This window comes from Syngnathus acus, chromosome 17, assembly GCF_901709675.1.
Source record: "Syngnathus acus chromosome 17, fSynAcu1.2, whole genome shotgun sequence".
In the NCBI taxonomy this organism is placed as follows: domain Eukaryota; kingdom Metazoa; phylum Chordata; class Actinopteri; order Syngnathiformes; family Syngnathidae; genus Syngnathus; species Syngnathus acus.
The window spans coordinates 201,529-228,920 of record NC_051102.1 but is presented as its reverse complement, the minus strand read 5'-3'; the positions used below and the strand labels follow the sequence as shown (position 1 = coordinate 228,920).

At 44.7% G+C, this 27,392-nt stretch overlaps 1 protein-coding gene across 2 annotated transcripts; it reads left to right on the top strand.

Moving 5' to 3' along the window:
* On the top strand, positions 1-27,392 carry LOC119136980 (F-box-like/WD repeat-containing protein TBL1XR1). 2 transcript variants are annotated; one of them, XM_037275905.1, is made up of 16 exons: positions 1-215; positions 1,967-2,033; positions 7,271-7,371; positions 7,492-7,637; positions 7,771-7,993; positions 8,211-8,343; positions 10,251-10,392; positions 13,207-13,270; positions 13,351-13,448; positions 13,830-13,890; positions 23,449-23,570; positions 23,671-23,745; positions 23,840-23,967; positions 24,259-24,424; positions 24,493-24,594; positions 25,182-27,392. In XM_037275905.1, exons 3-16 carry the CDS (start codon positions 7,314-7,316, stop codon positions 25,206-25,208), a joined length of 1,545 nt encoding a protein of 514 aa, XP_037131800.1. In that variant the 5' UTR covers positions 1-215; positions 1,967-2,033; positions 7,271-7,313; the 3' UTR covers positions 25,209-27,392. The 2 variants fall into 2 exon arrangements, with proteins under 2 accessions (XP_037131800.1, XP_037131801.1); XM_037275906.1 differs by lacking the exon at positions 1-215 and adding an exon at positions 414-617.

Genomic DNA, 27,392 nt, shown 5'->3' with positions numbered 1-27,392 from the left:
GCTGTGTAGTGGGGGATGGGCGCTCACTCTGTTGTTATGACTGGTACTTGGCTGCAGGACAAACTTCCAAGGCCTTGGTATTTTACATTTTCCGCTCATCGCTCGGCAAGGATATGCGACTCCGTTTTACCACGAAGCCGTCCAACATAACCGGAGCTTATCAGCAAAACAAGAGGGGAAATATCACCGGGTGTTTGCTGCTTTTCGGAAAATAGGTTAGTCACCGTTGTCGCGATTTTTGCTACTGCGACTACTGCTTGCTTGTGCTCTAAAGAATGAATGTGTGTTACCGATTGAGGTGTCTTCAATAATTATTTGAGATAACCATAAACATGCTGGGAGTGTACACATGAAATGAGCGCGGCGCTGTGATAATAACAGTAGTTACAGGCACCTAATTTTCGCTTGCTGGGTCAAGCCACTATGTCGAACGTCTGAAAGCGTTGCAGGCTTCTTACCGCCTGGCTTTAGCTTTAATATTTCAACCTAACGATTGATATTAACATTTGCAACAATAACAACAAAAAACGATAATCGATAACACACATGACACGCTCCAAGTTGTACACGAGAACTGTCGGGAGATATCGTCGTATTTGAAAAGGTTTTTAAATCAAGTAGGTACCAGATTATAGCGACACCTGGCACGCTAGCATTTAGCAAGCTCGTTAGCAGCTTTAGCACGGAGGAGCTAGGTTAGCTTGGAGCTAACTAGCTATGTCCTCGTTCAGTACTCATATCAATCCCCTTGAAAAGAAGCTAATTGTAATCTATTTGTGGTGTTGTGATGGAGACATCTACGAAGTATCAGCAACACTCACTGTTGTATCACAACAATATTAATTCAAATTAAAAGCGCCTTGTGTGGCGACCGCCTTTAGAAAAGCATTGCCGGCTGCGGCGTCGCTGTACTGTGTGTAAATGATAACCAGAAAATGGATAAACAATTGTAATTAAATTGCACTAAATATGCTTCAATTGCAGTTTGTAACATTAAAATGAGGTGATGTGCCGTTGCCTTTTGTCATGCATTCACCTACAATGCAGGGGCTTCAATAATGTACGCTTGATGGTTAAGTGATGACATTGCTTACTGCTAACCTAAATGCATTATTAGTCAATTAAGCGATCAAATAAATCTCCATTAGTTGGCGAAGTGCATCGGTGTAAATCAACACTATTATTACGTCGAGCCCATTCAGCGCCGCTCCGTTGGGGGATGGGCGACGTATTTCCGCAAATGGCTAGCACGCCACGCTATCCTGCTAATTTAGCCTCCCGACAGATAAGCATGTTGACACGCTTTTGCACACACGCGACTTCGTCGTAGAGGGAAACTAACAAATATAACGAAGGGACAAAGCAATACGCTGTGAGTTCCCCCCCCCACGGTAAAGCAGCAAATCCAGGGTGACGCAGTTGACCGTTGTTAAATTTGAATCTGGGAGTAAAAGGCCAAAATGGTGCATGACACAATATTGGAATGGTTGATGATATCAGATTTAACTTTGGGTATCCTATGAATTTGGGTCATTTTTATGTCCTGCGAATGAATGCAAAATCTTTCAAGTGTAGACTTCCAAACGGCAAATAAAGCTGATTGATAATATATGTTCACATTATGCAGTGGAATTATCCACGACTAATTTAGCTTTGGGTTGTTGACCCATTTTCTCTTTGTTTGGTGTCACGCCTCCCTGTTTACTTTTCAACCACGCTGGCACAACTTGACTGAAGTGTTTATTTGATACAAGTTCATTGTCATAGTGCTGTCATCAGTATGGCATGTGTGGATAGGATTTGACTCAGCCTGCACATTTCTCACTTGAAGTAGAGTTTAAATGTAGGTTAACATTGGTGACATGGTAGCAGTTTAGACGAGTGACTTCATAATGAGTTGCAATATTGTTCAGTGATGTAACATAAATGCTTCTATGACAAATCTTGTTTGTTTTGTGTCTTTTAGGGGTTGACCCTTCTTTTTGAGGACAACAAAGCAATGATGCATGCATAAAGACATACTGATCACATGGGTAAGATATTTTTCATTCGTTTTCCCATCTGTGAGAGTGCCTCGTATTCAACTAGTGTGACGATGGCGTTCATGAATTACATGAACTACATAAACTATTAACCCATTAGTGTAGGAGGCACATCTATCCATCCACATCTAGTCACATTAAATCTGCGACTGTCACCATTGTTTCCAGTGGAAACATGACAACAGTTAAGAGAGGGAGGTTGGCAGCAGCTGTCATGTGCTTGCAGTTGTTTGTTGCCGGTACTCTGGTTGATGATGGTTAAATTTGGTTCCTGCCTGATCATAGTCACGACAGAAAATGCAGTGATGGAAAATAGAGCGAAATTCCTGTTGAGGTTTAAAATATGGAAAATCAGATTGCACTGACTAAATTTGTTATATAATGACTAATCGGGAATATCACGAGGAGCCAGGCAATTAATCTAAATGTAATCGTGATTTTTTTTTACATCATGGATGACCCAGATTACCACTATTGCTCATGTGCGCCGCAAAGACAGATGGGCAGCAGAAGATGAAGTTTCGGGAGAAATTAAGCGTAAAATATATTTTAAAAAAAAGGCAATGACAGACCTGGCAGCTGACTTGTCTTCCCAACTGTAGTCAGGCCAGTTTATATTGACACACAAACTGTTGCCACCAACATCAACACGTCGCCCTGTGCCCATTTTCAATTGCTAATTAGGAATGGTAAAAAAATGCACTTATTCAGACATTGCATAATACGGCGCCTGTTGCCAGCGTTTTGGCTAGTGGCTAGCGTCTAAACTCGATGCTTGGGGCACAGGCAGAGTATAACTTCCAGTCAGCAAAAATCGTTGTCACTCATATTTATTTTAAAGTATTTCCATGCAACTGACTTGACTCTTTGTGTAGCATCTGTCCATTTGCATGAGTTTGAGTACCGTACAGTCGTAAACTAGTCAGTGTCAGTAGCAGTGCATCCCTAATCAATTCGACAACGAAGTGTTGCCATATCCATCTAAAAGCTCGGAAATGCTTCTGTAAAACTGAAGTACAGACTTGTGTTCTAAATTGTCCATCTAATCATGTGCAATTATGTCAAGCAAAACAACTGGATGGAATGATGACACGAAGCAATCCTGCCCATATTTGGTGCTGCAAAGCGACCTAACATCCGCTTTGGATGCAGAGTTGGCCGCAGTTTGGCAGTATTTTTCACCGTTTGAACAAAAAAGGCTCTGGTTTGCTTATAATTACAAGGATGAGGGAGGACACGAACATCAGCTAAAAATAGAGAATTGAAATGGAATGGCAGGCTTGTCCAGGGTTACGGCTCCATGACTTGCCCTTTGAGGTGTTCTTAAGGATGAGCACTTTATTTTTAACCATATCACGGAGCTCGGGACACGGCAGTAATTACAGAATCCTCATTTTCTTGTCTGTGCTGGTTTCGCCATAGAGGTTGGGAGGCAGTTCACATCTACGCTGCAGGCTATTCTGACACCCTAGCAAGAAATTTGAGCAGAGGCTGACCAAAAAACTCTCACGTTCAATGGATGCAACATTTACAAAGCTGCTATCAATCTTAAGAAATAAGTTGTTTCATGTTTTTATTTTTACGAGGATAATTATGCTGGGTGCCAGACTATTGATAAAAATCTGAGAACGTCACTTGCATAATTTGGAATGTGTGACAAATTATTTTTCTCTGCTGCTTCCTCACCATGTACCATTTCCTTGTCAAGTCTTTCATATATATTCGTGGTTCACTTGCATTTATTTTTACGTCTGGACATGTGATAATATGCATTTCCGTTTTTGTCTTAGAAACTTCTCAGAAAGGCTTTTAGCCAGCTAGCAGATGGAAATAAGATTCCCTTGTCCAGACCCCATGTTTATTTCCACACTTGCATTTAAACCGTGCTAGTTCTGCAAGAAACTGGATTCCCGAAGACAAGCACTGAGATCTGTTATTATGAGATCTTTTCCAGACGTATTTCGAAATACCCTATAATGGCTGCCTCAGATTAACTACTACAGTCAAACCTCGGTTTTCGAACGTCCCGGTTCTCGAACAAATCGGAATTCGAACGAAAAATTCGCGATTTTTTTGCTTCGGTTGTCGAACACAATTCGGAGGTCGAACCTCGCGAGATGAGCCGAAAGGACCCGAGAAAACCCGACCGCGCGGCCCGGATGCCGACTGACTCCGTCCGTTATTGTATTTTCGTTACTTTGAGAATTGTATTAACCCCTAATCATGCCTCCAAAGAAAGCAAGTGGGAGCAGTAAAGCCATCCTAAAACACAAAGACGCTCTTAATGCAATGCGATAGTGAGCGCCCGGCGCACTGCGGTTGCACGATCGGACCAAATTAAGCTCCCTGCGCACTGAGGTCCACTTACATTTTGGAAAGTACATCAGGACTTTAAAAATATTTTCTAAATTTCAGCGACGGCTCTGTCACAATAATGCGACCAGCGCGGTGCAGTTGCGCGGTCCGCGGCGCGCTACGGTTCCGCGGTGCGCTGCAGTTGCGCGATCGGACAAAAATGCGGAAATGAAAAAATGCTTAAAAAAGGTGTTTTTGTCTTGGAACGGATTACCGTAATCTTCGGACTATAAGTCGCGTTTTTTTTCATAGTTTGGGTGGGGGGGCGACTTATAATAAGGAGCGACTTACCGTTTTTTTCCATGTATAATGCGCCCCCATGTATAATACGCACCCTAAAAATGGCATGTCGATGCTGGAAAATAGCCTGTACCCATGTATAATACGCACCCAAATTTTGACTTTTTTTTTTTTTTAAATTTTTTATTTATTTTTTTAAAGTCCCAATGATCGTCACACACGCGTCTGGGTGTGGTGAAATTTGTCCTCTGCATTTGACCCATCCCCGTGTGATTTTGATCCATCCCCTGGGGGAGAGGGGAGCAGTGAGCAGCAGCGGCGCCGCGCTCGGGAATCATTTGGTGATCTAACCCCCCAATTCCAACCCTTACTGCTGAGTGCCAAGCAGGGAGGCAATGGGTCCCATTTTTATAGTCTTTGGTATGACCCGGCCGGGTTACTTAAGTCCGTAAACATAAAATTATTTCAGAAAAAAGATCATCTTTGGGAACAACCGGATGTTATTCTGCCGGTCAGTATCACTACGCATGCAGTAGCAAACTCGATAGCGAAGAAATATGTGAGACTCTCAACGGAATCACCAATATTTGAGTGATGTTCCAGTTATTTATCACAATTATTTATTATTATAATAATATATATAATATATATAATAATTATTTATTTATTATTCACAATTGTCATGGTGATCTTTCTGGTGATTTCTTAACTAAGCTGGATGTATTTTTTTTGTTGGTGTTGATTTCTCCGACTGCCCAGAAAGGCACCACCGCGATTAGTTAGGTTAAAATGAAAAGAGGAAAGTGACGTTGTAAAGAACCATCCGTGACAAGATTTTCTTCAAAAATTGTTGTACCATGATTTTCTTCACAAAAATAAAATAAAATAAAAAAATAAAATAAAAAAATTAATTAAAAAAAATTGTACTCATGTATAATGCGCACCCCAGATTTTAGGACAATAAATTAGTTAAATTTTGCGCATTATACATGGGAAAAACGGTATGTGTTTTTTTTCAAAAATATTCAAATATTTTCAACAAAAAAAAAAAAAAGTGAAACCGCGATAAACGAACCGCGATGTAGCAAGGGATTACTGTAATTTGAATTTCAAGTGACGTCAGCAGCGCGGCGTGGCGCGGCGGTTGTTTACATAAAGGACAAAGATTGATCACGGGATGACAAAGATGACGAAGGGCCCCACGTACTACCGGCATCATTAGCAGCTTTGTTTCTAAGTGACACGGCGGACGAAGAGTTTGAAGGCTTTAAGGATTTGGAGTGACACAGAAGGTTTGAGAAACTATTATGGCTTTTACCCACGCCCGGTCCTACTCTACGGAGCTCTCTTTCACTCCCGTGGATTTAAGTCGGGGGCCGGCGCTCGGCCGGGTGGCTGTCCAGGGACGGTGGATGGGGCTCGGACAATGCTTTTACGCACGCCCGGTCCTACTCTACCGAGCTGTCTTTCACCTCCGTGGATGGAAGTCGAGGGCCGGCGCTCGGCCGGGTGGCTGTCCGGGGACGGTGAATGGGGCTCGGTCATGGCTTTTACGCACGCCCGGTCCTATTCTATGGAGCTCTCTTCCACTTCCGTGGCTGGAAGTCCACGCCGCCACACGCCTGGAAGTTTGTTTTGTTAAATAAAGAGCCGTTTACCAAACCCACGTCTTTCCTTGAACTTTAACGCTACAATATAGTTATATAGTAGATCTGTGGAATGACGGCGAGGCTGACGTCAGGGCGCACGCGCGGCGTTGTTGACGAAGGACGAGGAATTTGATTGATGGATTTAATGATTTAGAGTGCACAGATGGTTTGATAATACTATTTCTTATATAATAGTTATTTGATATATAATTTATATATCGTTATATGGGCCTGTGGAATATTTTGAAGTGCAAGCGCCGTCAGCGGCGCGCACGCATTGTTGACAAAGGACGATCGATGGATTTAATGAATTGGAGTGACACAGATGGTTTTATTAACGTGTTATTTATGTAATAGTTTTTTTAATAACTCTGAATTTTACGTCAGGGCCGTTCTCAGCTCTTCGTTTGTGTTTATGTCACGTTAGCATACCTATCGTTTAGCCTGTTGTTGCTCGTTCATGACTGTTCTGGTGTTGGATTTTGTCGAATAAATTGCCCCCCAAAATGCGACTTATACTCCGGAGCGACTTATATATGTTTTTTTTTCACATTTTTGGGCATTTTATGACTGATGCGACTTGTACTCCGGAGCGACTTATAGTCCGAAAATTACGGTAAATCTTTTTCCATTATTTGTAATGGGAAAAATAGATTCGGAATTCGACTGATTCACTTCTCGAACCGCCTTCTGGAATGGATTGTGGTCGAAAACCACGGTTTGACTGTAATTATCTCCAGTCGTAGGTTAATGAATGGAAACCGTTTTCCTGCCCGAGCTTGGAGAAAAACCTTAATTTCTTCATCAAGTGAAAGATCACTTTTGTGCCCCCCCCCCTCTCAAATTTCAGCGTAATTCCATTCAGTAGTACTTGTTTATTATGTGAAATGCCATCCTCTGTGTTTTTATGGTGCGTGGACGCTACGTAGTGTTTTGCTCTCGACTGTCAATAAGCAAATCTCTTTTTTGTTTTGACTTCCCCAGGCTCCTATGTGCTGACCAAATGGTTTAATGACCAGGACTAAAAATGAGCATAAGCAGTGATGAGGTTAATTTCCTGGTCTACAGATACCTGCAAGAGTCAGGTAAACCCAGATGTGATGTGAATTGAAGTCATTCAACTTAGAGACTTTGTTTTGTTCTGTTCCACAGTTGTTTTTACCTTTTGAACCATTTCCTTCTCTTAATGTCATGTTCTTCTCCAGGCTTCTCACACTCAGCATTCACCTTTGGCATAGAGAGCCACATCAGCCAGTCCAACATCAATGGAGCCCTGGTGCCCCCTGCTGCCCTTATCTCCATCATCCAGAAGGGCCTGCAGTACGTGGAGGCTGAAGTCAGCATCAATGAAGTCAGTCGTCATCTGTACATCGACACGCGGCTTCATTTTGCCACTCCCGCATTAATCTGTTGTCAAAACATCTTTAACAACACATTTCTCTAATGTCCTTCCTTTTTGTTTGTTTGTTTGGTTGTACGTGCAGGATGGGACCTTATTTGACGGGCGCCCCATTGAGTCACTGTCACTGATCGATGCAGTGATGCCCGATGTAGTCCAAACTAGGCAGCAGGCCTACAGGGACAAGTTGGCCCAGCAGCAACAGCAGGCGGCAGCAGGCAGTGGCAGTAGCACTGGGCCCCAGTGTAGCACCAAGAACGGAGAGGGTGCAGCCAATGGGGAGGAAAATGGATCCCATGCCTTAGCCAGTAAGCAAGCTCATGGTTGTAAACACACTATTAAACCGCTTTGTATTCTCTTGTTGGAGGGTTTGGACCCCAGTTGGGCTATTTCTGCGATTTTTAAAATTCCAGATTGTGTAAAAAGAAAAAAAGTTCTCTGAAAAGTTTGGGGAAAAACCTTATTTATTGTTCTTCTTCCACTTGTGTTTTTGTCTGATTTGCTTTGATCTGCTCCTTGTTGTAGATCACCACTCAGAGATGATGGAGGTGGATCGGGACGTAGAAATACCCCAGAGTAAAGCCATGGTCCTCAGAGGTCATGAATCTGAGGTTTTTATCTGTGCCTGGAATCCAGTCAACGACTTGCTGGCGTCTGGGTCAGTGCCTCTAGATACGTATTCACTTTTACAAATAGTCTGTTTGGTTATCTCTGACTATAATATGATTGGTCTGCCCATTTGGAAAACTATTGACAAGTGAAATTATTGCACTGTGGAATAACATTCAACTACGTTCAGAAGTGTTACTAGGCTGGACATAGAATGAATTGAACTTGTAAGGCAAAGCAACGCTGTATTGTGAAACTTCTTTTAATCTACAATGTTATGTAACGTGCAGGCAAACTCACATAATGTTCCATCAACACTACCCCAATTTCCTCTTCTAATCACCCACAGATGTAATAGCTTGTGAAATACCATATTGGCCCGAATATAAGACGATGTTTTTTGCATTGAAATAAGACTGAAAAAGTGGGGGTCGTCTTACATTCGGGGTCTAGACATTATACCTATTTACTTATGCGCAGCGGTAAGTTAAAAGTTGCTGGTATCGACTGAGTATGTTGCTGTGATCGTGTGCGTCTTTGACACAAAGTGAGCATATACATTTCATTGTTACTAGTGTCCACTGTTGTGCCGTTTGTCCGATTGCGGTTTGCTTCGTGTGCGCACCGTTTGATTGACAGCTCCGGCGCGCTCCTTTAAGTTTGCCTCGCATCGTACGAGTAGGCTTTACGCAGCGGCACGCGACTAACGGTCGCCAGCAAATGTATTTTGTTGTCTCGATGACTTATGTTTGGTGTGTTGCAGAGAGTATTTCATTTATGGTTATTTAGTATAGCAGAGAGTATTTCATTTATGGTTATTTAGTATAGCGGAACCGTTACGAGCAGTTAGTTATGTAATGTGTGCCGTCTACGAGTGTTGTGTGACGTCAGAAGTTGAGTGTTGACGTGCTGTATTTCTGTCTGTTGCAGAACCACACACACCCTTCACAAGCTTCACACAATACCCTTTTGCCAGTTTGCCTGTATGCCCCTATGAGTCACAGTGCCTGTTACTTTTTTGCCAATAATTCAGTAAAGCAATCAAAACTGAACCACGTCTTCCCTCCTGTGTTCTGACCGACACCCGGGGGCGAAAAGAGCATAACCATCCGAGCCAACCCCCTATACCAGGGGTAGGCAATTCCGGTCCTCGAGGGCCGGTGTCCTGCATGTTTTCTATGTCACCCTGTTGCAACACACCTGATTCAAATGGTCAGATAATTGGCAAGGTCTGCAGAAGCTGGATAACAATCCTGTGTGTTGCATCCGGTGACATAGAAAACACGCAGGACACCGGCCCTCGAGGACCGGAATTGCCTACCCCTGCCCTATACAGTCCTCAGGCTCCCCAACAATAGCGGTAGCAGTTTGCATTATTTTATTGCAATGTTTTTCCTTATTCAGATTTGTTTCAAGACTACAGTTAGACTTCACTTTGATGGTTAATGAAGTTATTGCAATTTTGTTGTTTTATCATAGTAGATTGGTTTATTTACGTTTCAAAAACCAGAAGCCATTCATTTACAAATGTGATTGCACTTTAGTTTACATATTTAAATGTTCAGATATTAAGATGTGATAGACAGGTTTTGCATGATTTGAATGAGGCAAAATAACATGCTTTTTCTCTCGAATATATTGTTATAATCATTTGTTTCAGATGAACTGTAATTATAAAAATTAAATTTGGTGTTCAAAAAGTCTTTTTTCAAACTTGAGTCTTGAAAAAGAGGGGGTCGTCTTATAAGTGGGGTAGTCTTATATTCGGGCCAATACGGTAATTTCTTTTCCCCTGATTGCTCGTCTGAATGATTGAAGCGCCTTTTCTCATGAGAAACATTCTGATCAAATCCTGTAAATTGAAGTCTTCAAAATGTGGTCTGTTAAATTTGCGTCCTGTTCATAACATTTTGAAATTGAATTGATCCACTCATAAATTTTGTAAATCTTCGACAGGTCTGGCGATTCGACGGCTCGAATCTGGAACTTGAGTGAGAACAGCTCAGGTGGGTCCACCCAGCTGGTTTTGAGGCACTGCATACGGGAAGGGGGCCAGGACGTACCCAGCAACAAAGACGTCACCTCACTAGACTGGAATGTGAGTAGGAGTTCACCTCATGCCCCGTATGCTTGGTCGCGTTAAATTGAGTGCACGAGCCTGTGATCACTTTCTTTGGTGGTAGTTTCTCTTTTTTGTTTTTTATGATGAAAAATCTTCCGTGAGTCATCACCTTATTGTGGTGGAGGGGTTTGCGTGCCCCTATGATCCTAGGAGCCATGTTGTCTGGGGCTTTATGCCGCTGGTAGGGTCACCCATGGCAAGAGAGTCCTCAGTGAGGGGCCAGACAAAGCACGGCTCACCCAAGCCCCTTCTGACGGAAAACACAAATGGACTTCGTTTTCCCTTGCCCGGACGCAGGTCACCGGGTCCCCCCTCTGGAGCCAGGCCTCTCTGGCTGGAAAGGAGCCCGATGTGTGAGGCAGAAAAGTTCCGACTAGATATAGTTGGACTTACCTCCACGCATAGTTTGGGCTCTGGTACAAGCCCTCTCGAGAGGGGCTGGACTCTCTTCCACTCTGGAGTTGCCCACGGTGAGAGGCGTCGAGCAGGCGTGGGCATACTTACTGCCCCCCGGCTGGGCGCCTGCACATTGGGGTTCACCCCGGTAAACGTGGGGTAGCCTCCCTCCGCCTTCGGGTGGGGGGGGACGGGTCCTGACTGTTGTTTGTGTCTATGCACCAAACGGCAGCTCCCACCCTTCTTGGAGTCCCTGGAGGAAGTGCTGGAGAGTGTTCCCTCTGGGGACTCCATCGTTCTACTGGGTGACTCCAATGCTCACGTGGGCAATGACAGTGAGACCTGGAAGGGCGTGATTGGGAGGAACAACCCCCCCTGGCACCAGGACACCTTCGGCCGCAGTTCGATGATCGACTTTGTAGTCGTGTCATCGGATTTGCGGCCGCATGTTTTGGACACTCAGGTGAAGAGAGGGGCGGAGCTGTCAACTGATCACCACCTGGTGGTGGGTTTGCTCCGATGGTGGGGGAAGATGCCGGTCCGACCTGGCAGACCCAAACGCTCTGTGAGGGTCTGCTGGGAACATCTGGCAGAGTCCCCTGTCAGGAAGAGCTTCAACTCCCACCTCCAGCAGAGCTTTTCCCACGTCCCGGGGGAGGCGGGGGACATTGAGTCCGAGTAGACCATGTTCCGCGCCTCCATTTGAGGCAGCTGACCGGAGCTGTGGCCATAAGATCGTTGGTGCCTGTCGTGGCGGCAATCCCCGAACCCGCTGGTGGACCCCGGCGGTAAGGGATGCCGTCAAGCTGAAGAAGGAGTCCTAACGGGCCGTTTTGGCCTGCGGGACTCCGGAGGCAGCTGACAGGTCCCGGATAGCCAAGCGGAACGCGGCTTCGGCGGTTGCTGAGGCAAAAACCCGGGCGTGGGAGGAGTTTGGCGAGGCCATGGAGAATGACTTCCGGACGGCTTCGAGGAAATTCTGGTCCACCATCTGGCGTCTCAGGAGGGAGAAGCAGTGCACCGTCAACACTGTTTACAGTGGGGATGGCGTGCTGCTGACCTCGACTAGGGACGTAGTGAGTCGGTGGGGAGAATACTTTGAAGACCTCCTCAATTCCACCTACACGCCTTCCATTGTGGAAGCAGGGCCTGGAGACTCTGAGGCGGACTCGCCAATCTCTGGGGCCGAAGTCACTGAGGTAGTTAAACTCCTCGGTGGCAGGGCCCCGGGGGTGGATGAGATCCGCCCGGAGTTCTTAAAGGCTCTGGATGTTGTGGGGCTGTCATGGCTGACACGCCTCTACAACATTGCGTGGACATCAGGGACAGTGCCTCTGGATTGGCAGACTGGGGTGGTGGTTCCCCTCTTTAAGAAGGGGGACCGAAGGGTGTGTTCCAATTACAGGGGAATCACACTCCTCAGCCTCCCTGGTAAGGTCTATTCAGTTGTGCTGGAGAGGAGGGTCCGTCGGGAGGTCGAACCTCGGATTCAGGAGGAGCAGTGTGGCTTTCGTCCTGGCCGTGGAACAGTGGACCAGCTCTACACCCTCGGCAGGATCCTCGAGGGTGCATGGGAGTTTGCCCAACTAGTCCACATGTGTTTTGTGTACTTGGAGAAGGCGTTCGACCGTGTCCCTCGGGAGGTTCTGTGGAGGGTGCTTCGGTACGGGGTGCCCAGCCAACTGATAAGGGCGGTTCGGTCCCTGTATCACCGATGCCAGAGTTTGGTCCGCATTTCAGGCAGTAAGTCGGATTCGTTCCCAGTGAGGGTTGGACTCCGCCAAGGCTGCCCTTTGTCACCGATTCTGTTCATAATTCTTACGGACAGAATTTCTAGGCGCAGCCGAGGCGTTGAGGGTGTCCGGTTTGGGGACCTCAGCATCGCGTCTCTGCTTTTTGCAGACGACGTGGTGCTGTTGGCTTTTTCAGGCCTTGATCTCCAGCTCTCACTGGAGCGGTTCGCAGCCGTGTGTGAAGCGGTCGGGATGAGGGTCAGCACCTCCAAATCTGAGTCCATGGTCCTCGGTCGGAAAAGGGTGGAATGCCCTCTCCGGATCGGGGATGAGATCCTGCCCCAAGTGGAGGAGTTCAAGTATCTTGGGGTCTTGTTCACGAGTGAGGGCAGGATGGAGCGTGAGATCGACAGGCGGATCGGTGCAGCGTCGGCAGTAATGCAGACTCTGTACCGGTCCGTCGTGGTGAAGAGAGAGCTGAGCCAAAAGGCAAAGCTCTCGATTTACCGGTCGATCGATGCTCCTACCCTCACCTATGGTCACGAGCTATGGGTCGTGACCGAAAGAACGAGATCCAGGATACAAGCGGCCGAAACGAGTTTCCTCCGCGACCCAACCGGATAAGCGGAAGATGGATGGATGAAAAATATTTGTCTTTCAGAGTGAGGGCACGCTCCTAGCAACAGGCTCCTATGATGGCTTTGCCAGAATATGGACAAAAGACGGTAAACTCGCACTATTTTTATTTTGTAGTTTAATATTACTGCATACCTCAAACAAATGTGTGTTGTTTTTTTTCTTACAGGTAACCTGGCCAGTACTTTGGGTCAGCACAAAGGTCCCATATTTGCACTTAAGTGGAATAAGAAAGGAAACTTCATACTTAGTGCTGGGGTAGACAAGGTAAGTCATTATTGGTGGTTTGGTCTCTAACATACACTGCTGGCAGAAAAGTGTGTGCAGATATTTTCTGTAATGTATTTTCGGTGTTTACAATATTTACCTGTTTCAAGTTAGCTGTGCACTGTTATAAACTAATGTGACCATTAGCTGGCTATTCAACATTGCCATCCAGTGTTCACCAGTGGAATAACGTATTTTTGCCAACACAGCCCGTAAATTCATGGATGAGACTCAAACTGTTTTTAAAAACTTAATGGTATATTGTATATTTTATTATATGTTATAGTTGATGACTGCAGCCTGAATATTTGCCAAAAGCAAGATATGCCAGTTTTTCTTGTTCATTGTTGCTAGAAATACAAAACACTGTCTTTTACCCAGACTACAATTATATGGGACGCTCACACAGGAGAGGCAAAGCAGCAGTTTCCTTTTCACTCAGGTGAGTTTGAAACCAAGTTCATTGTTGATGTATACAATAGAACATTGATACACCCCAGAGAGAATGTCAGATATTTGTGATAGTACAAATGAGACCGAGAAAATAGTTTGAAACTATTTCCTCCATTAACGTGTCCTACAATCATTTGCCGCAAATGTTTTGGACACTCGGGTGAAGAGAGGGGCGGAGCTGTCAACTGATCACCACCTGGTGGTGGGTTGGCTCCGATGATGGGGGAAGATGCCGGTCCGATCTGGCAGACCCAAACGCTCTGTGAGGGTCTGCTGGGAACGTCTGGTAGAATCCCCTGTTAGGAAGAACTTCAACTCCCACCTCCGGCAGAGCTTTTCCCACGTCCCGGGGGAGGCGGGGGACATTGAGTCCGAGTGGACCATGTTCCGCGCCTCCATTGTTGATGCAGCCGACCGGAGCTGTGGCCATAAGGTCGTTGGTGCCTGTCGTGGCGGCAATCCCCGAACCCGCTGGTGGACACCGGCGGTAAGGAATGCCGTCAAGCTGAAGAAGGAGTCCTAACGGGCCGTTTTGTCCTGCGGGACTCCGGAGGCAGCTGACAGGTACCGGATAGCCAAGCGGAACGCGGCTTCGGCGGTTGCTGAGGCAAAAACCCGGGCGTGGGAGGAGTTTGGCAAGGCCATGGAGAATGACTTCCGGACGGCTCCGAAGAAATTCTGGTCCACCATCCGGCGTCTCAGGAGGGGGAAGCAGTGCACCGTCAAAACTGTTTATACAGTGGGGATAGCGTGGGGTGGGGGGAGGGGGGTGGGGAGAGGGAGCGAAAACAAACTCCAGCCGAATCGGCCACTACAGGTTAATTCAAGGCCACATCATAGAAATGTGTCTTTAAACGTATCTTAAATGTTTCTACTGAGGAGCAGTTCTAATATTCATTGGTAGGGCATTCCAAAGCTTTGGAGCCCGAATAGAAAATGCTCTAGACCAGGGGTCACCAACATGGTGCCCGTGAGGACCGCATGAGTCGCCCGCAGGACTGTTCTAAAATTAGCTCAAATAGCGGCACTTGTCAGTGAGGTGCATCTATTCAGCTCAGTGGCCTAGTGGTAGAGTGTCCGCCCTGAGACTGGAAGGTTGTGGGTTCAAACCCCGGCCGGGTCATACCAAAGACTATAAAAATGGGACCCATTGCCTCCCTGCTTGGCACTCAGCATTAAGGGTTGGAATTGGGGGGTTAGATCACCAACTGATTCCCGAGCGCGGCACCGCTGCTGCTCACTGCTCCCCTCTCCCCCAGGGGATGGATTAAAATCACATGGGGATGGGTTAAATGCAGAGGACAAATTTCACCACACCCAGGTGTGTGTGTGACGATCATTGGGACTTTAATCTTAATCTTAATTCATTTTACAGTCAAACCTCGGTTTCCGAACGTCCTGGTTCTCTAACAAATCGGAATTTGAACAAAGAATTTGAGATTTTTCTGCTTCGGTTGTCGAACAAAATTCTGAGGTCGAACCTCGCGAGATGAGCCGGGAGGACCCGAGAAAACCCGACCGCGCGGCCCGGATGCCGACTGACTCCGTAGTTATTGTATTTTCGTTACTTTGAGGATTGTATTAACCCCTAATCATGCCTCCAAAGAAAGCAAGTGGGAGCAGTAAAGCCACCCTAAAACACAAATACGCTCTTAAAGCAATGAGACAGTGAGTGCCCGGCGCGCTGCGGTTGCGCGATCGGACCAAATTAAGCTCCCTGCGCACTGAGGTCCTCTTAAATTTTGGAAAGTACATCAGGACTTTAAAAATATTTTCTAAATTTCAGCGACGGCTCTGTCACAATAATGCGACCAGCGCGGAGCAGTTGCGCGGTCGGCCACGCGCTACTGTTGCGCGTTCGGCGGTGCGCTGCAGTTGCGCGATCGGACAAAATTAAGCTCCCTGCGCACTTAGGTCCACTTGAATTTTGGAAAGTACATCAGGAGTTTAAAAATATTTTCTAAATTTCAGCGACGGCTCTGTCACAATAATGCGACCAGCGCGGTGCAGTTGCGCAGTGTCCGACGCGCTACGGTTGCGCGTTCGGCGGTGCGCTGCAGTTAAGCAATCGGACAAAAATGCGCAAATGAAAAAATGCTTAAAAAAAGGGATTTTTTTTTGTCTTGGAACGGACTAAAAAATTTTCTATTATTTGTAATGCGAAAAATAGATTCGGAATTCGACCGATTTGCTTCTCGACCGGATTGTGGTTGAAAACCGAGGTTTGACTGTATTTCCGCTATTCTTGTTAAAATCACACTTACATGTGAACTGGAAATGACAATAATAACACATAGTAAAAGCTAAATTGAGCAAATTGGCTATTTCAGAAGTGTGTCAAACCGGTAGCCCTTTGCCTTAATCAGTACCCAGGAAGCAGCTCTCGGTTTAAGAAAGGTTGGTGACCCCTGCTCTAGACCCTGCAGACATTTTCTTGGCCCTCGGTGTCACTAAAAGACTAGCGTTTTGCGAACGAAGGTTACGAGATGGAACATAAAACAACTAGGTCGACAATATATGAAGGCGCTAAGCCATGCAGTGATTTATAGGTTAATAGAAGAACCTTGAAGTCACATCTTAAATGGACCGGGAGCCAATGCAAGTTCGCTAATATTGGGGTAATGCGATCAAATTTTCTTGTCCGTGAGAGCAGCCTCGCAGCAGCATTTTGTACTGACTGTAGACTTTTGATGCGGGACTTAGGAAGACCAGAGAATAATACATTGCAGTAGTCCAGGCGCGACGTGACGAACGCATGTATAATAGTTTCCGCATCACCGGTCGAGAGGATCGGACGAATCTTAGCAATATTACGAAAGTGAAAAACGCAATTCTGGTTATATTCTTAATGTGCTTTTGAAAGGAGAGCGTTTGGTCAAATATTACCCCGAGATTAGTTACAGTATCGCTCTTAGTGGTAGTACGGTTATCTATAGTTATAGTGGTTTCTTTAAATAAGTGTTGATAACGAGTTGGACCAATTATCAACATCTCAGTTTTATCTGGGTTAAGACGAAGGAAGTTGAGAGACATCCATTGCTTGATCTCCGCAAGGCACGCCTCAAGATTACAACAATCCCGCGGATCTGTCATCGATAACGGCATATATAGTTGGGTGTCATCCGCGTAGCATTGAAAACTAATATTATATTTACGTATTATATCTCCAAGCGGAATCATATAAATAATAAATAGAATTGGTCCGAGTACCGATCCCTGTGGGACACCACACGTAACCTTGTAGAGCTCAGAGGACGTATTGCCATGGACCACTCGGTGCGTCCTGTCTGATAGATAGGAATAGAAACAGCCTAGTGCTGACCCTGAAATAACACAACTTTTAAGACGCCCTAATAAAATATCGAAGTCTACAGTGTCGAAGGCAGCATTAAGATCGAGTACCGTAATTTTCGGACTATAAGTCGCGTTTTTTTTCATAGTTTGGGTGGGGGGGCGACTTATACTCAGGAGCGACTTATGTGTTTGTTTTTTTTTCAAAAAATTTCAATAAATAAATAATTAAAAAAATGAAACGCCGAAAAACGAACCGCAATGTAGCAAGGGATTACTGTAATTTGAATTTCAAGTGACGACAGCAGCGCGAAACCATCTGCGTCACTCCAATTCATTAAATCCATCAATCGTCCTTTGTCAACAATGCGTGCGCGCCGCTGACGGCTCTTGCACTTAAAAATATTCCACAGGCCCATATAACGATATATAAATTATATATCAAATAACTATTATATAAGCAATAATGTTATCAAACCATCTGTGCACTCTAAATCATTAAATCCATCGATCAAATTCCTCGTCCTTTGTCAACATCGCCGCGCGTGCGCCCTGACGTCAGCCTCGTCGTTATTCCACAGATCTACTATATAACTATATTGTAGCGTTAACAAAGTTCAAGGAAAGACGTGGGTTTGGTAAACGGCTCTTTATTTAACAAAACAAACTTACAGGCGTGTGGCGGCGTGGACTTCCAGCCACGGAAGAGGAAGAGAGCTCCATACGATAGGACCGGGCGTGCGTAAAAGCCATGACCGAGCCCCATCCACCGTCCTCGGACAGCCACCCGGCTGAGCGCCGGCCCTCGACTTCCATCCACGGAGGTGAAAGACAGCTCCGTCGAGTGACGCGTGAGCAGCCCTTCAGCAAAGCGCCAATCACATGTGCTTCTTCTTCTACTACTACTTTGGGATTTGGCTTCATAGAGATACATAGAAACACTAGATGATCGCTTTAGCTGGTTGACGACGTGCAGACCTGTCCACCATCTTGAACCGGGAGTCACGGGAAATGGTCATGCTGACGTCAGCAGCGCGACGCGACGTCGCGGTCGCGCGTCAGCAGCGCGGCGGTTGTTTACATAAAGGACAAAGATCGACTCGTCCAGGGACGGTGGATAGGACTCGGACAATGCTTTTACGCACGCCCGGTCCTCCTCTTTCACCTCCGTGGATGGAAGTCGAGGGCCGGCGCTCAGCCGGGTGGCTGTCCGAGGACGGTGGATGGGGCTCGGTCATGGCTTTTACGCACGCCCGGTCCTATTGTATGGAGCTCTCTTCCCCTTCCGTGGCTGGAAGTCCACGCCGCCACACGCCTGGAAGTTTGTTTTGTTAAATAAAGAGCCGTTTACCAAACCCACGTCTTTCCTTGAACTTTGTTAACGCTACAATATAGTTATATAGTAGATCTGTGGAATAACGACGAGGCTGACGTCAGGGCGCACGCGCGGCGATGTTGACAAAGGACGAGGAATTTGATCGATGGATTTAATGATTTAGAGTGCACAGATGGTTTGATAACATTATTGCTTATATAATAGTTATTTGATATATAATTTATATATCGTTATATGGGCCTGTGGAATATTTTGAAGTGCACGAGCCGTCAGCGGCGCGCACGCATTGTTGACAAAGGACGATTGATGGATTTAATGAATTGGAGTGACGCAGATGGTTTTATTAACGTGTTATTTATGTAATAGTTTTTTGAATAACTCTGAATTTTACGTCAGGGCCGTTCTCAGCTCTTAGTTTGTGTTTATGTCACGTTAGCATAGCTATCGTTTAGCCTGTTGTTGCTCGTTCATGACTGTTCTTGGTGTTGGATTTTGTCGAATAAATTGCCCCCCAAAATGCGACTTATACTCCGGAGCGACTTATATATGTTTTTTTTCACTTTTTTGGGCATTTTATGGCTGGTGCGACTTATACTCCGGTGCGACTTATAGTCCGAAAATTACGGTAGTAACAATACAGTTTGTTTGAATCCATAGCTATGAGGAGTTCATTAGTCACTTTAGCAAGTGCTGTCTCAGTGGAATGATTAGCTCTAAAACCAGACTGAAAAGAGTCATCGATTATTGGCGACCATGTAATCAATAACCTGCTGCGCTACTACTTTTTCAAGAAGTTTTGCTATGAATGGGAGGTTTGAAACTGGCCTATAATTACTGAGACAGTCCGGGTCAAGATTTGGTCGCTTAAGTAACGGTTTAATGATAGCGGTTTTAAAGGCTGTTGGCACTATCCCAGAGGAGACAGACAGACAGATTGATTGTATTTAAGACGGACGGTCCTAAAATTTGAAATAATTCTTTAAGTAGTTTGGCTGGAAGCGGGTCGAGTAAACATGTTGTTTGTTTAGCCGCACTAACCAATCGTGTAAGCCTTTCAAGGGACACGCTTTTAAAATTTGAGAGGGTTATTGCATGATCATCAGCGCTGGTAAACGGCGGTCTCGACTGAGCGATTGGAATGGTATTCTTGATCTCGTCCCTAATGGATTCAATCTTTTGAGCAAAAAATTTCATGAACTCGTCACCTGAGTGGAAGGAGCTATCGGGGATCGGCTGGCGTAGTGTTAGCTTTGCCACTGTATCAAATAGATACAGTGCCTTGCGAAAGTATTCGGCCCCCTTGAACCTTTCAACATTTCGCCACATTTCAGGCTTCAAACATAAAGATATAAAATTTTAATTTTTTGTCAAGAATCAACAAGTGGGACACAATCGTGAAGTGGAACGAAATTTATTGGATAATTTAAACTTTTTTAACAAATGAAAAACTGAAAAGTGGGGCGTGCAATATTATTCGGCCCCTTTACTTTCAGTGCAGCAAACTCACTCCAGAAGTTCAGTGAGGATCTTTGAATGATCCAATGTTGTCCTAAATGACTGATGATGATAAATAGAATGCACCTGTGTGTAATCAAGTCTCCGTATAAATGCACCTGCTCTTTGATAGTCTCAGGGTTCTGTTTAAAGCGCAGAGAGAACCATGAAGACAAAGGAACACACCAGGCAGGTCCGAGATACTGTTGTGGACAAGTTTAAAGCCGGATTTGGATACAAAAAGATTTCCCAAGCTTTAAACATCTCAAGGAGCACTGTGCAAGCAATTATATTGAAATGGAAGGAGTATCAGACCACTGCAAATCTACCAAGATCCGGCCGTCCCTCCAAACTTTCATCTCAAACAAGGAGAAGACTGATCAGAGATGCAGCCAAGAGGCCCATGATCACTCTGGATGAACTGCAGATAACTACAGCTGAGGTGGGAGAGTCTGTCCATAGGACAACAATCAGTCGTGCACTGCACAAATCTGGCCTTTATGGAAGAGTGGCAAGAAGAAAGCCATTTCTCAAAGATATCCATAAAAAGTCTCGTTTAAAGTTTGCCACAAGCCACCTGGGAGACACAGCAAACATGTGGAAGAAGGTGCTCTGGTCAGATGAAACCAAAATCGAACTTTTTGGCCACAATGCAAAACGATATGTTTGGCGTAAAAGCAACACAGCTCATCACCCTGAACACACCATCCCCACTGTCAAACATGGTGGTGGCAGCATCATGGTTTGGGCCTGCTTTTCTTCAGCAGGGACAGGGAAGATGGCTAAAATTGATAGGAAGATGGATGGAGCCAAATACAGGACCATTCTGGAAGAAAACCTGTTGGAGTCTGCAAAAGACCTGAGACTGGGACGGAGATTTATCTTCCAACAGGACAATGATCCAAAACATAAAACCAAATCTACAATGGAATGGTTCACAAATAGACGTATCCAGGTGTTAGAATGGCCAAGTCAAAGTCCAGACCTGAATCCAATCGAGAATCTGTGGAAAGAGCTGAAGACTGCTGTTCACAAACGCTCTCCATCCAACCTCACTGAGCTCGAGCTGTTTTGCAAGGAAAAATGGGCAAGAATTCCAGTCTCTCGATGTGCAAAACTGATAAGAGACATACCCCAAGCGACTTGCAGCTGTAATTGCAGCAAAAGGTGGCGCTACAAAGTATTAGCGCAAGGGGGCCGAATAATATTGCACGCCCCACTTTTCAGTTTTTTATTTGTTAAAAAAGTTTAAATTATCCAATAAATTTTGTTCCACTTCTCGATTGTGTCCCACTTGTTGTTGATTCTTGACAAAAAATTAGACTTTTATATCTTTATGTTTGAAGCCTGAAATGTCGCGAAATGTTGAAAGGTTCAAGGGGGCCGAATACTTTCACAAGGCACTGTATTTAGGATTGTTTTTATTGAGATTAATGACTTGCGAAAAATAACGAGTTTTTGCTAAGATAAGCGCATCTTTACATTTCAGGAGGCTGTCCTGCCATGCCTGATGGAAAACATCAAGTTTGGTTAAACGCCATCTGCGCTCATGCTTTCTACATAATTGCTTAAGCGTACGTGTTTCATCTGTGAACCACGGAGTAGGCAATCTACGGCGAGTTTTCAGACGTAGCGGCGCCACAGAGTCGATCGCATTTAACCATGTCGCATTGAATTCATTTGTAAGATTATCAATAGAGCCGATGTATGCGGGAAATATGGGTGTTGCCAGCGACAGTAACTCAGATAGCGCAGTTGCAGTCATGGAGTTAAAATTACGGCTGCTATAATTCTGATTGCTCTCTTGTCTTTGACAAGGAACTAAAATTTCAAATTTTATTAAGTAATGATCAGACAAAACAGTAGTGTATGGCAGTACTGCTATATTTGAGGTTGCAAGTCCTCGGGATAATACCAGATCTAAGGTATTTCCATTCTTATGCGTTACTGCCTGTACGGCTTGCGTAAAACCAAACGTATCAGTTAAAGTCTGAAACGCCGAAGTAAGTGGCTCTGACGGTAAATTCACGTGGATGTTGAAATCGGCCATGATAATTATATTATCCGCATTTGTCACTAGATCAGCCACGAATTCTGAAAATTCAACCAGGAAGCCAGAGTAAGCCCCGGGTGGACGGTAAATAACAGCAAGATAAAATGACGGTAAAGCGGTGGATCGGACAGTGACAACTTCAAATGTTTTAAATACGTTAATGGAACGAGGCCTAAATCTAAGCTCGGAATTTGAGATGAGGGCGACATCCCCACCCTTTTTTCGAGGACGCGCCACATGCGAGCTCACAAAATTTGGAGGCGACGCCTCATTAAGCGGCAGCAGTTCATTAGGTTTTAACCAGGTGTCGCAAAGACCAAAAACGTTGAGATTATGTTCCGTGATGAGGTCATTAACGAGAACTGCTTTCGTATGAAGCGATCTAATATTCATAAAACCAAGTTTAAGTGTAATCTGTCGATCAGGGTGCGTATCTATCGAATGATTTTTAAACGAGATGCGAGTAAGATTGTGTTCTCTAGGCCTGACATCACCTCTCAAATGTTTATTAGCGCGGTGGGACGATATGACCGTGGGAATTTGATAGTAAATATTTGTTACACATGTAATATTATCTGAAACAGGCACCGTTTCATCAACAAAACCGGTCAGGGTGGAGTGATTGGATTTGTCTACTACCCCAGTAGAAAGTGTGTTTATGTGTACTGTAGCACTATTCAAACTGTCACGCTCTAGTCTACACGAGGAGCTATGTGCATGCTGGAAGTCTAGCCTAGCGCTAAACAGACTCCAAACCCATCCTAATCTAATCACCTGTGCCCCGGCCTGCTCTAAAGTGAACTGTCATGAGTGGCTCAAACAGTAATCTATATTCCTAGAAAGAGTGAAGGCGCCTTCACGGTTAGGGTGAAGGCCGTCCTTCCTCAGCAGGTCGGGGCGGCCCCAGAAGGAGGACCAGTTATCTATAAAATACAGTCCCTGCTTTTTACAGAACCCAGCCATCCATCGATTAAGGGAGACTAATCTACTAAACCTCTCGTCAGTGCCTCTCCCAGGCAGGGGGCCAGAGACAAATACTCGATGCCGACTCATCTTTCTGACGAGATCACAAGTCCTCGCTATGTTTTTCTTTGTGATCTCTGATTGTCTCATCCTAACATCATTGGAGCCGACGTGTATCACTATGTCCGAGTAGCTAGTGTTGTTGGAACTACGCTGTTGAAGAGACCTATTGCGAGTCAGCTCCCTAAGATTAGCTTCTTTGTCAGGTGCTCTGCCCCCAGGAATACACATTACCGTGGCTGGATTTTTAAGCGTAATATTTCAGGTAATGGAGTCACCTATGACCAAAGTGCGAGGGCCAGTCGACCGAGATGGACAATCATTTGCATTTATTCTGTTCCTCTCCGCAGCGCCTGCTCTGGATGTTGACTGGCAGAATAATACCACATTTGCCTCCTGTAGTACGGACATGTGCATTCATGTCTGTAAACTGAGTCAGGACCGACCCGTCAAAACCTTCCAGGGACACACAGTAAGTCAAACTTAAGTCATTGGAGCAAAGTTAGTTTGTCCTTGTAGTCCTACAAACAACTACCGCCCTCCCACCACTAACCTTTTGTTACCACCTGTAGAATGAGGTCAATGCAATCAAGTGGGATCCCACTGGCAGTTTGCTGGCTTCCTGTTCTGATGACATGACTCTCAAGGTCAGTTCATACATGTGTCGTCTGGTCACTACACCGCCACGCAGAAATGTGTTCTCGGAACTAACTTCCTGGTCTTTTGTGGGATTCTTTGTAGATATGGAGCATGAAACAGGACATGTGTGTACATGACCTTCAAGCCCACAGTAAAGAAATTTACACCATCAAGTGGAGTCCAACAGGCCCTGGGACCAACAACCCTAATGCCAATCTGATGCTGGCCAGGTGAGTCCTGGATGTTGAGTGTCACCACACACCGAGCGACATGACTGAGCGGAACAATGGCAAACCAAATTGTACAGTACAGCACAGTACAACTAAATTTGTCAAAAGGCGCAGGTGAGATCAGATAATGTAATATAGTTGATCATAATGGTCCTCTCAATGTGCATTTGCGCTTGCATACACGTCAACATGGGGGGGAAAAAAACATCATGCTGTACTGTTCCAGTTGTATGGTGCTGGTTGTTTAAAGTTCAATCAAATGTACTGCAACTCTGCCCTGCTCCCTCGCAGTGCATCATTCGACTCCACGGTACGTCTGTGGGACGTGGAGCGCGGGGTGTGTATCCACACACTGACCCGCCACCAGGAGCCCGTGTACAGCGTGGCTTTCAGTCCTGACGGCAGACACCTAGCCAGCGGCTCCTTCGACAAGTGTGTCCACATCTGGAACACTCAGGTCTGTCTCATTCTGACATGCACGCACGCACGCACAGCTGTGTCTAACTTCAGTTTGTGTGTCTTCAGACGGGTGCTTTAGTCCACAGCTACAGAGGGACAGGAGGGATCTTTGAGGTGTGCTGGAATGCCACCGGCGATAAAGTAGGAGCCAGCGCATCTGATGGATCTGTAAGTACCTCTCTGCCTGATCTCTGTTGCTTACCTCATTCGCCACTCCTGTTGAGAAGACTGACTTAATGCAGCTTAGATTAGAGCGCCACATTCCCACCTGAAATTCAGAGTCTGTTGGCCAAAGGGGAAGCCCAATTATGATGACACCGTTAAAAAAAAAAAAAAAAAAAAAAATCATTTCGTAATTGTCTTTGAGTTATTGGCCCAGTAAAAGAATGGATGCAAGTTTTCGGCAATTTAGTTTTTTTTCCTACTTCACTCAAGCAGCTGCATATAGGAACCTTGCTCACGTACCTCAAATTTAGGCTCACAACATGAAGTAGAAAGTTTGACATTCATCCTCTTCCTAAAAAAATAACTTTATAATTAATCAAACCTAATGAATCACATTTTATTCATAACATTATTTCATTTAGTTATTTAAAGCGGAGAACAATGCATTTGAATTATTTAAAGACGAGAACAATGGAACAATTCAACAATTTGAATTCAGTTTTATTAATTTGAGGAACTGTGGCCCTTGTGGCTTCCGGCCTGTAAACTGTCAGTTGTGTTCACTGCTGACGTCCTTTTGCCATCTGCAGGTTTGTGTATTAGACCTGAGGAAATGACAGTCGCGCGGGGGAACCATGGACCGACTACGAATGTGTACATAGCCAAAATGACTGACCTGTCCCTGCCTGTCCGCCACACTGCTGTAGTCCCCGCCAGGTGCCATGGCCTGCCATTACCACCAAACAGAACGCTCCCCCCCCCACCCTTCCCGCCTTCAAACACTCATTCAAGGACCACATTTTTATCACATCTGCTTTTCAGCATGTGTAAGAGACTGTCAAGAGGAAGGCGTTTCTTTCTGTTCAACCCAGTTCAGACCCAATACGTGCAAATCAAATCACCAGAATTCCTTGTTTTTCCCTCCTTCTAACCCTCTGTACCAGAATTCTAAAGATTTTTTTTTTGATTGTTGTTCTCTGTTGGTGTGTGCATATTGCATATGTCAGCATTTGGTGTCCTGTGGACATTGTTTTTAAATTGGATTTTACTGTAAGTTTTATATCATACTGGGAGAGAGAAATGGGCAAGAGGATGGAGAGTTTTTAGTGTTCAAAATGGATGTCCACTGTTCAATAGGGCATCACTTCTTGGCACTCTACAAACATGCAGATGTATCGCTTAGGTCATCCATCATTTTTATCCACTTGTTGCTTTATTTTGCCATTGTAAACAAATTACAAAACAAGTAATCCAAACAATCCAAATGTCCTTTGTTTGCGTCTGGCCCAGATTTTTTTTTTCAGGTGTTCATAATCCATCCGGTTGAATGTCGAGCTGTTTTAAAAAAAATGAAAGGAAAAAAAATCTTCAAGGCTTAGAGAGATTCTCTATACTTTACGTTGGCCTCGCAACATACACCTCAGGCCGGGATCTGACCTCTTTTTGTCATAGAGAAGGAGCTTGGGAGGGCCGTTTGCACCAACTGGGATCTGTGAGCAAAGCGAGAGCAAAAGGGGTGTGAAGCTTTAACTTTGCATCAGTTCTAAATGTCATTGTGCTTGCATCCTCAATTCAAGGCAAAGTAATGCTAAATGATAATCAGACTAATACCATCTTATTTGTGCACCACGAGTTTTGAACTCCTTTCCAACTTTTGCCCGAATCGTTCGCGTTGGGCTCCCTCGTTTCGAGCAAACGCTCTGGAGACGGGCTCCATTTGAGCCTATGCACAGATGGACTGCGCGTTTATTTGATTTTTTTTTTTTTTGTCATGTTCAGTTGCCAGTGCTTGTTGGTTAAACTGCACACGATTGTGTGCCACTCGAGAGCATGGAGTGGAGTCAAGTACATTTTCATGTTTGAAATACAACATGTGATGTTCTTGGGCATGACCAGGGGCCATGAAGACTGTTTTCTTTTTTCTTTTTTTTTTGCTTATGCTTTTTTTGTGATAAATACCATTTGACAGTCATTGGAAAGATGAACTAGCTGCCCTTCGAAAGGGTTTTCTTTTCCTGCACTTTAGAGTAAAATGGAGAAACAGGGAGGTGTGTTTATTCAAGTCAAACACATCTAAAAAAAAAAAAAAAAAAAAAGGAAAATCTGAAAAAAGTAAAAAAAAAAAATAGTGCAGTGTTCTAGAGATTCAAAGGGTTTTCATCACATTTCGTCCGAGTCCGTTTAAATGTCTAAGCCAATGTCTGCATTCCAGTTGTCATCTCACAGCCATAACATCAGCTCAATACAAATCTAGAAAAACACAGGAGCTTGGTCAGAATGTTACTTGTTTGAAATGTTTTGTACTATTTTGAAGTTTGCTTCAGTGGTGTCGATGGTGACTGAGCTGTACTACAATTACACAATTTCAAACAGGTCCATGACAGTGGAATGGTATTTTTTAATGTTTGTTTTAGAGAAGCTTTTTACACTGCATTCAAGTGGTAGCTTTTTTCTTTTTGTTCCTACCGATTAAAAAACATCTATATATAATAACAATGATTCTTCTATCTTTGCTATGTTTGAGAGCCCTTGAAGGTTTTGTATTCCTCCAAACTTTTGTAATTCAGATTGATTTGTAGCTATGTACTCAAAAATGAACAAAAAGAGAAAAATCTGGAAAACTGTTGATGTATCACAGAAAATGTAAATAACAGTTTGCAAATCTTTTTTTTTTCTCTTTTGTTTTTGGTGATGTCTTTGCCCTCACTTGCGTTGTATTATCTCACTCACATGGTTGCAGTCTGACTGTTGGAATAGCAGTCAAATCTCAAGGTCTAGAATAAAGTCTATTTTGATAATAA

Coding starts and splice junctions, on each gene's coding strand:
- LOC119136980 (XM_037275905.1), top strand. CDS start 7,314: ATGAGCATAAGCAGTGATGAGGTTAATTTCCTGGTCTACAGATACCTG. Junction 7,638..7,770: donor CTGAAGTCAGCATCAATGAA/GTCAGTCGTCAT, acceptor TTGTACGTGCAG/GATGGGACCTTATTTGACGG. Junction 23,968..24,258: donor GCCAATCTGATGCTGGCCAG/GTGAGTCCTGGA, acceptor GCTCCCTCGCAG/TGCATCATTCGACTCCACGG.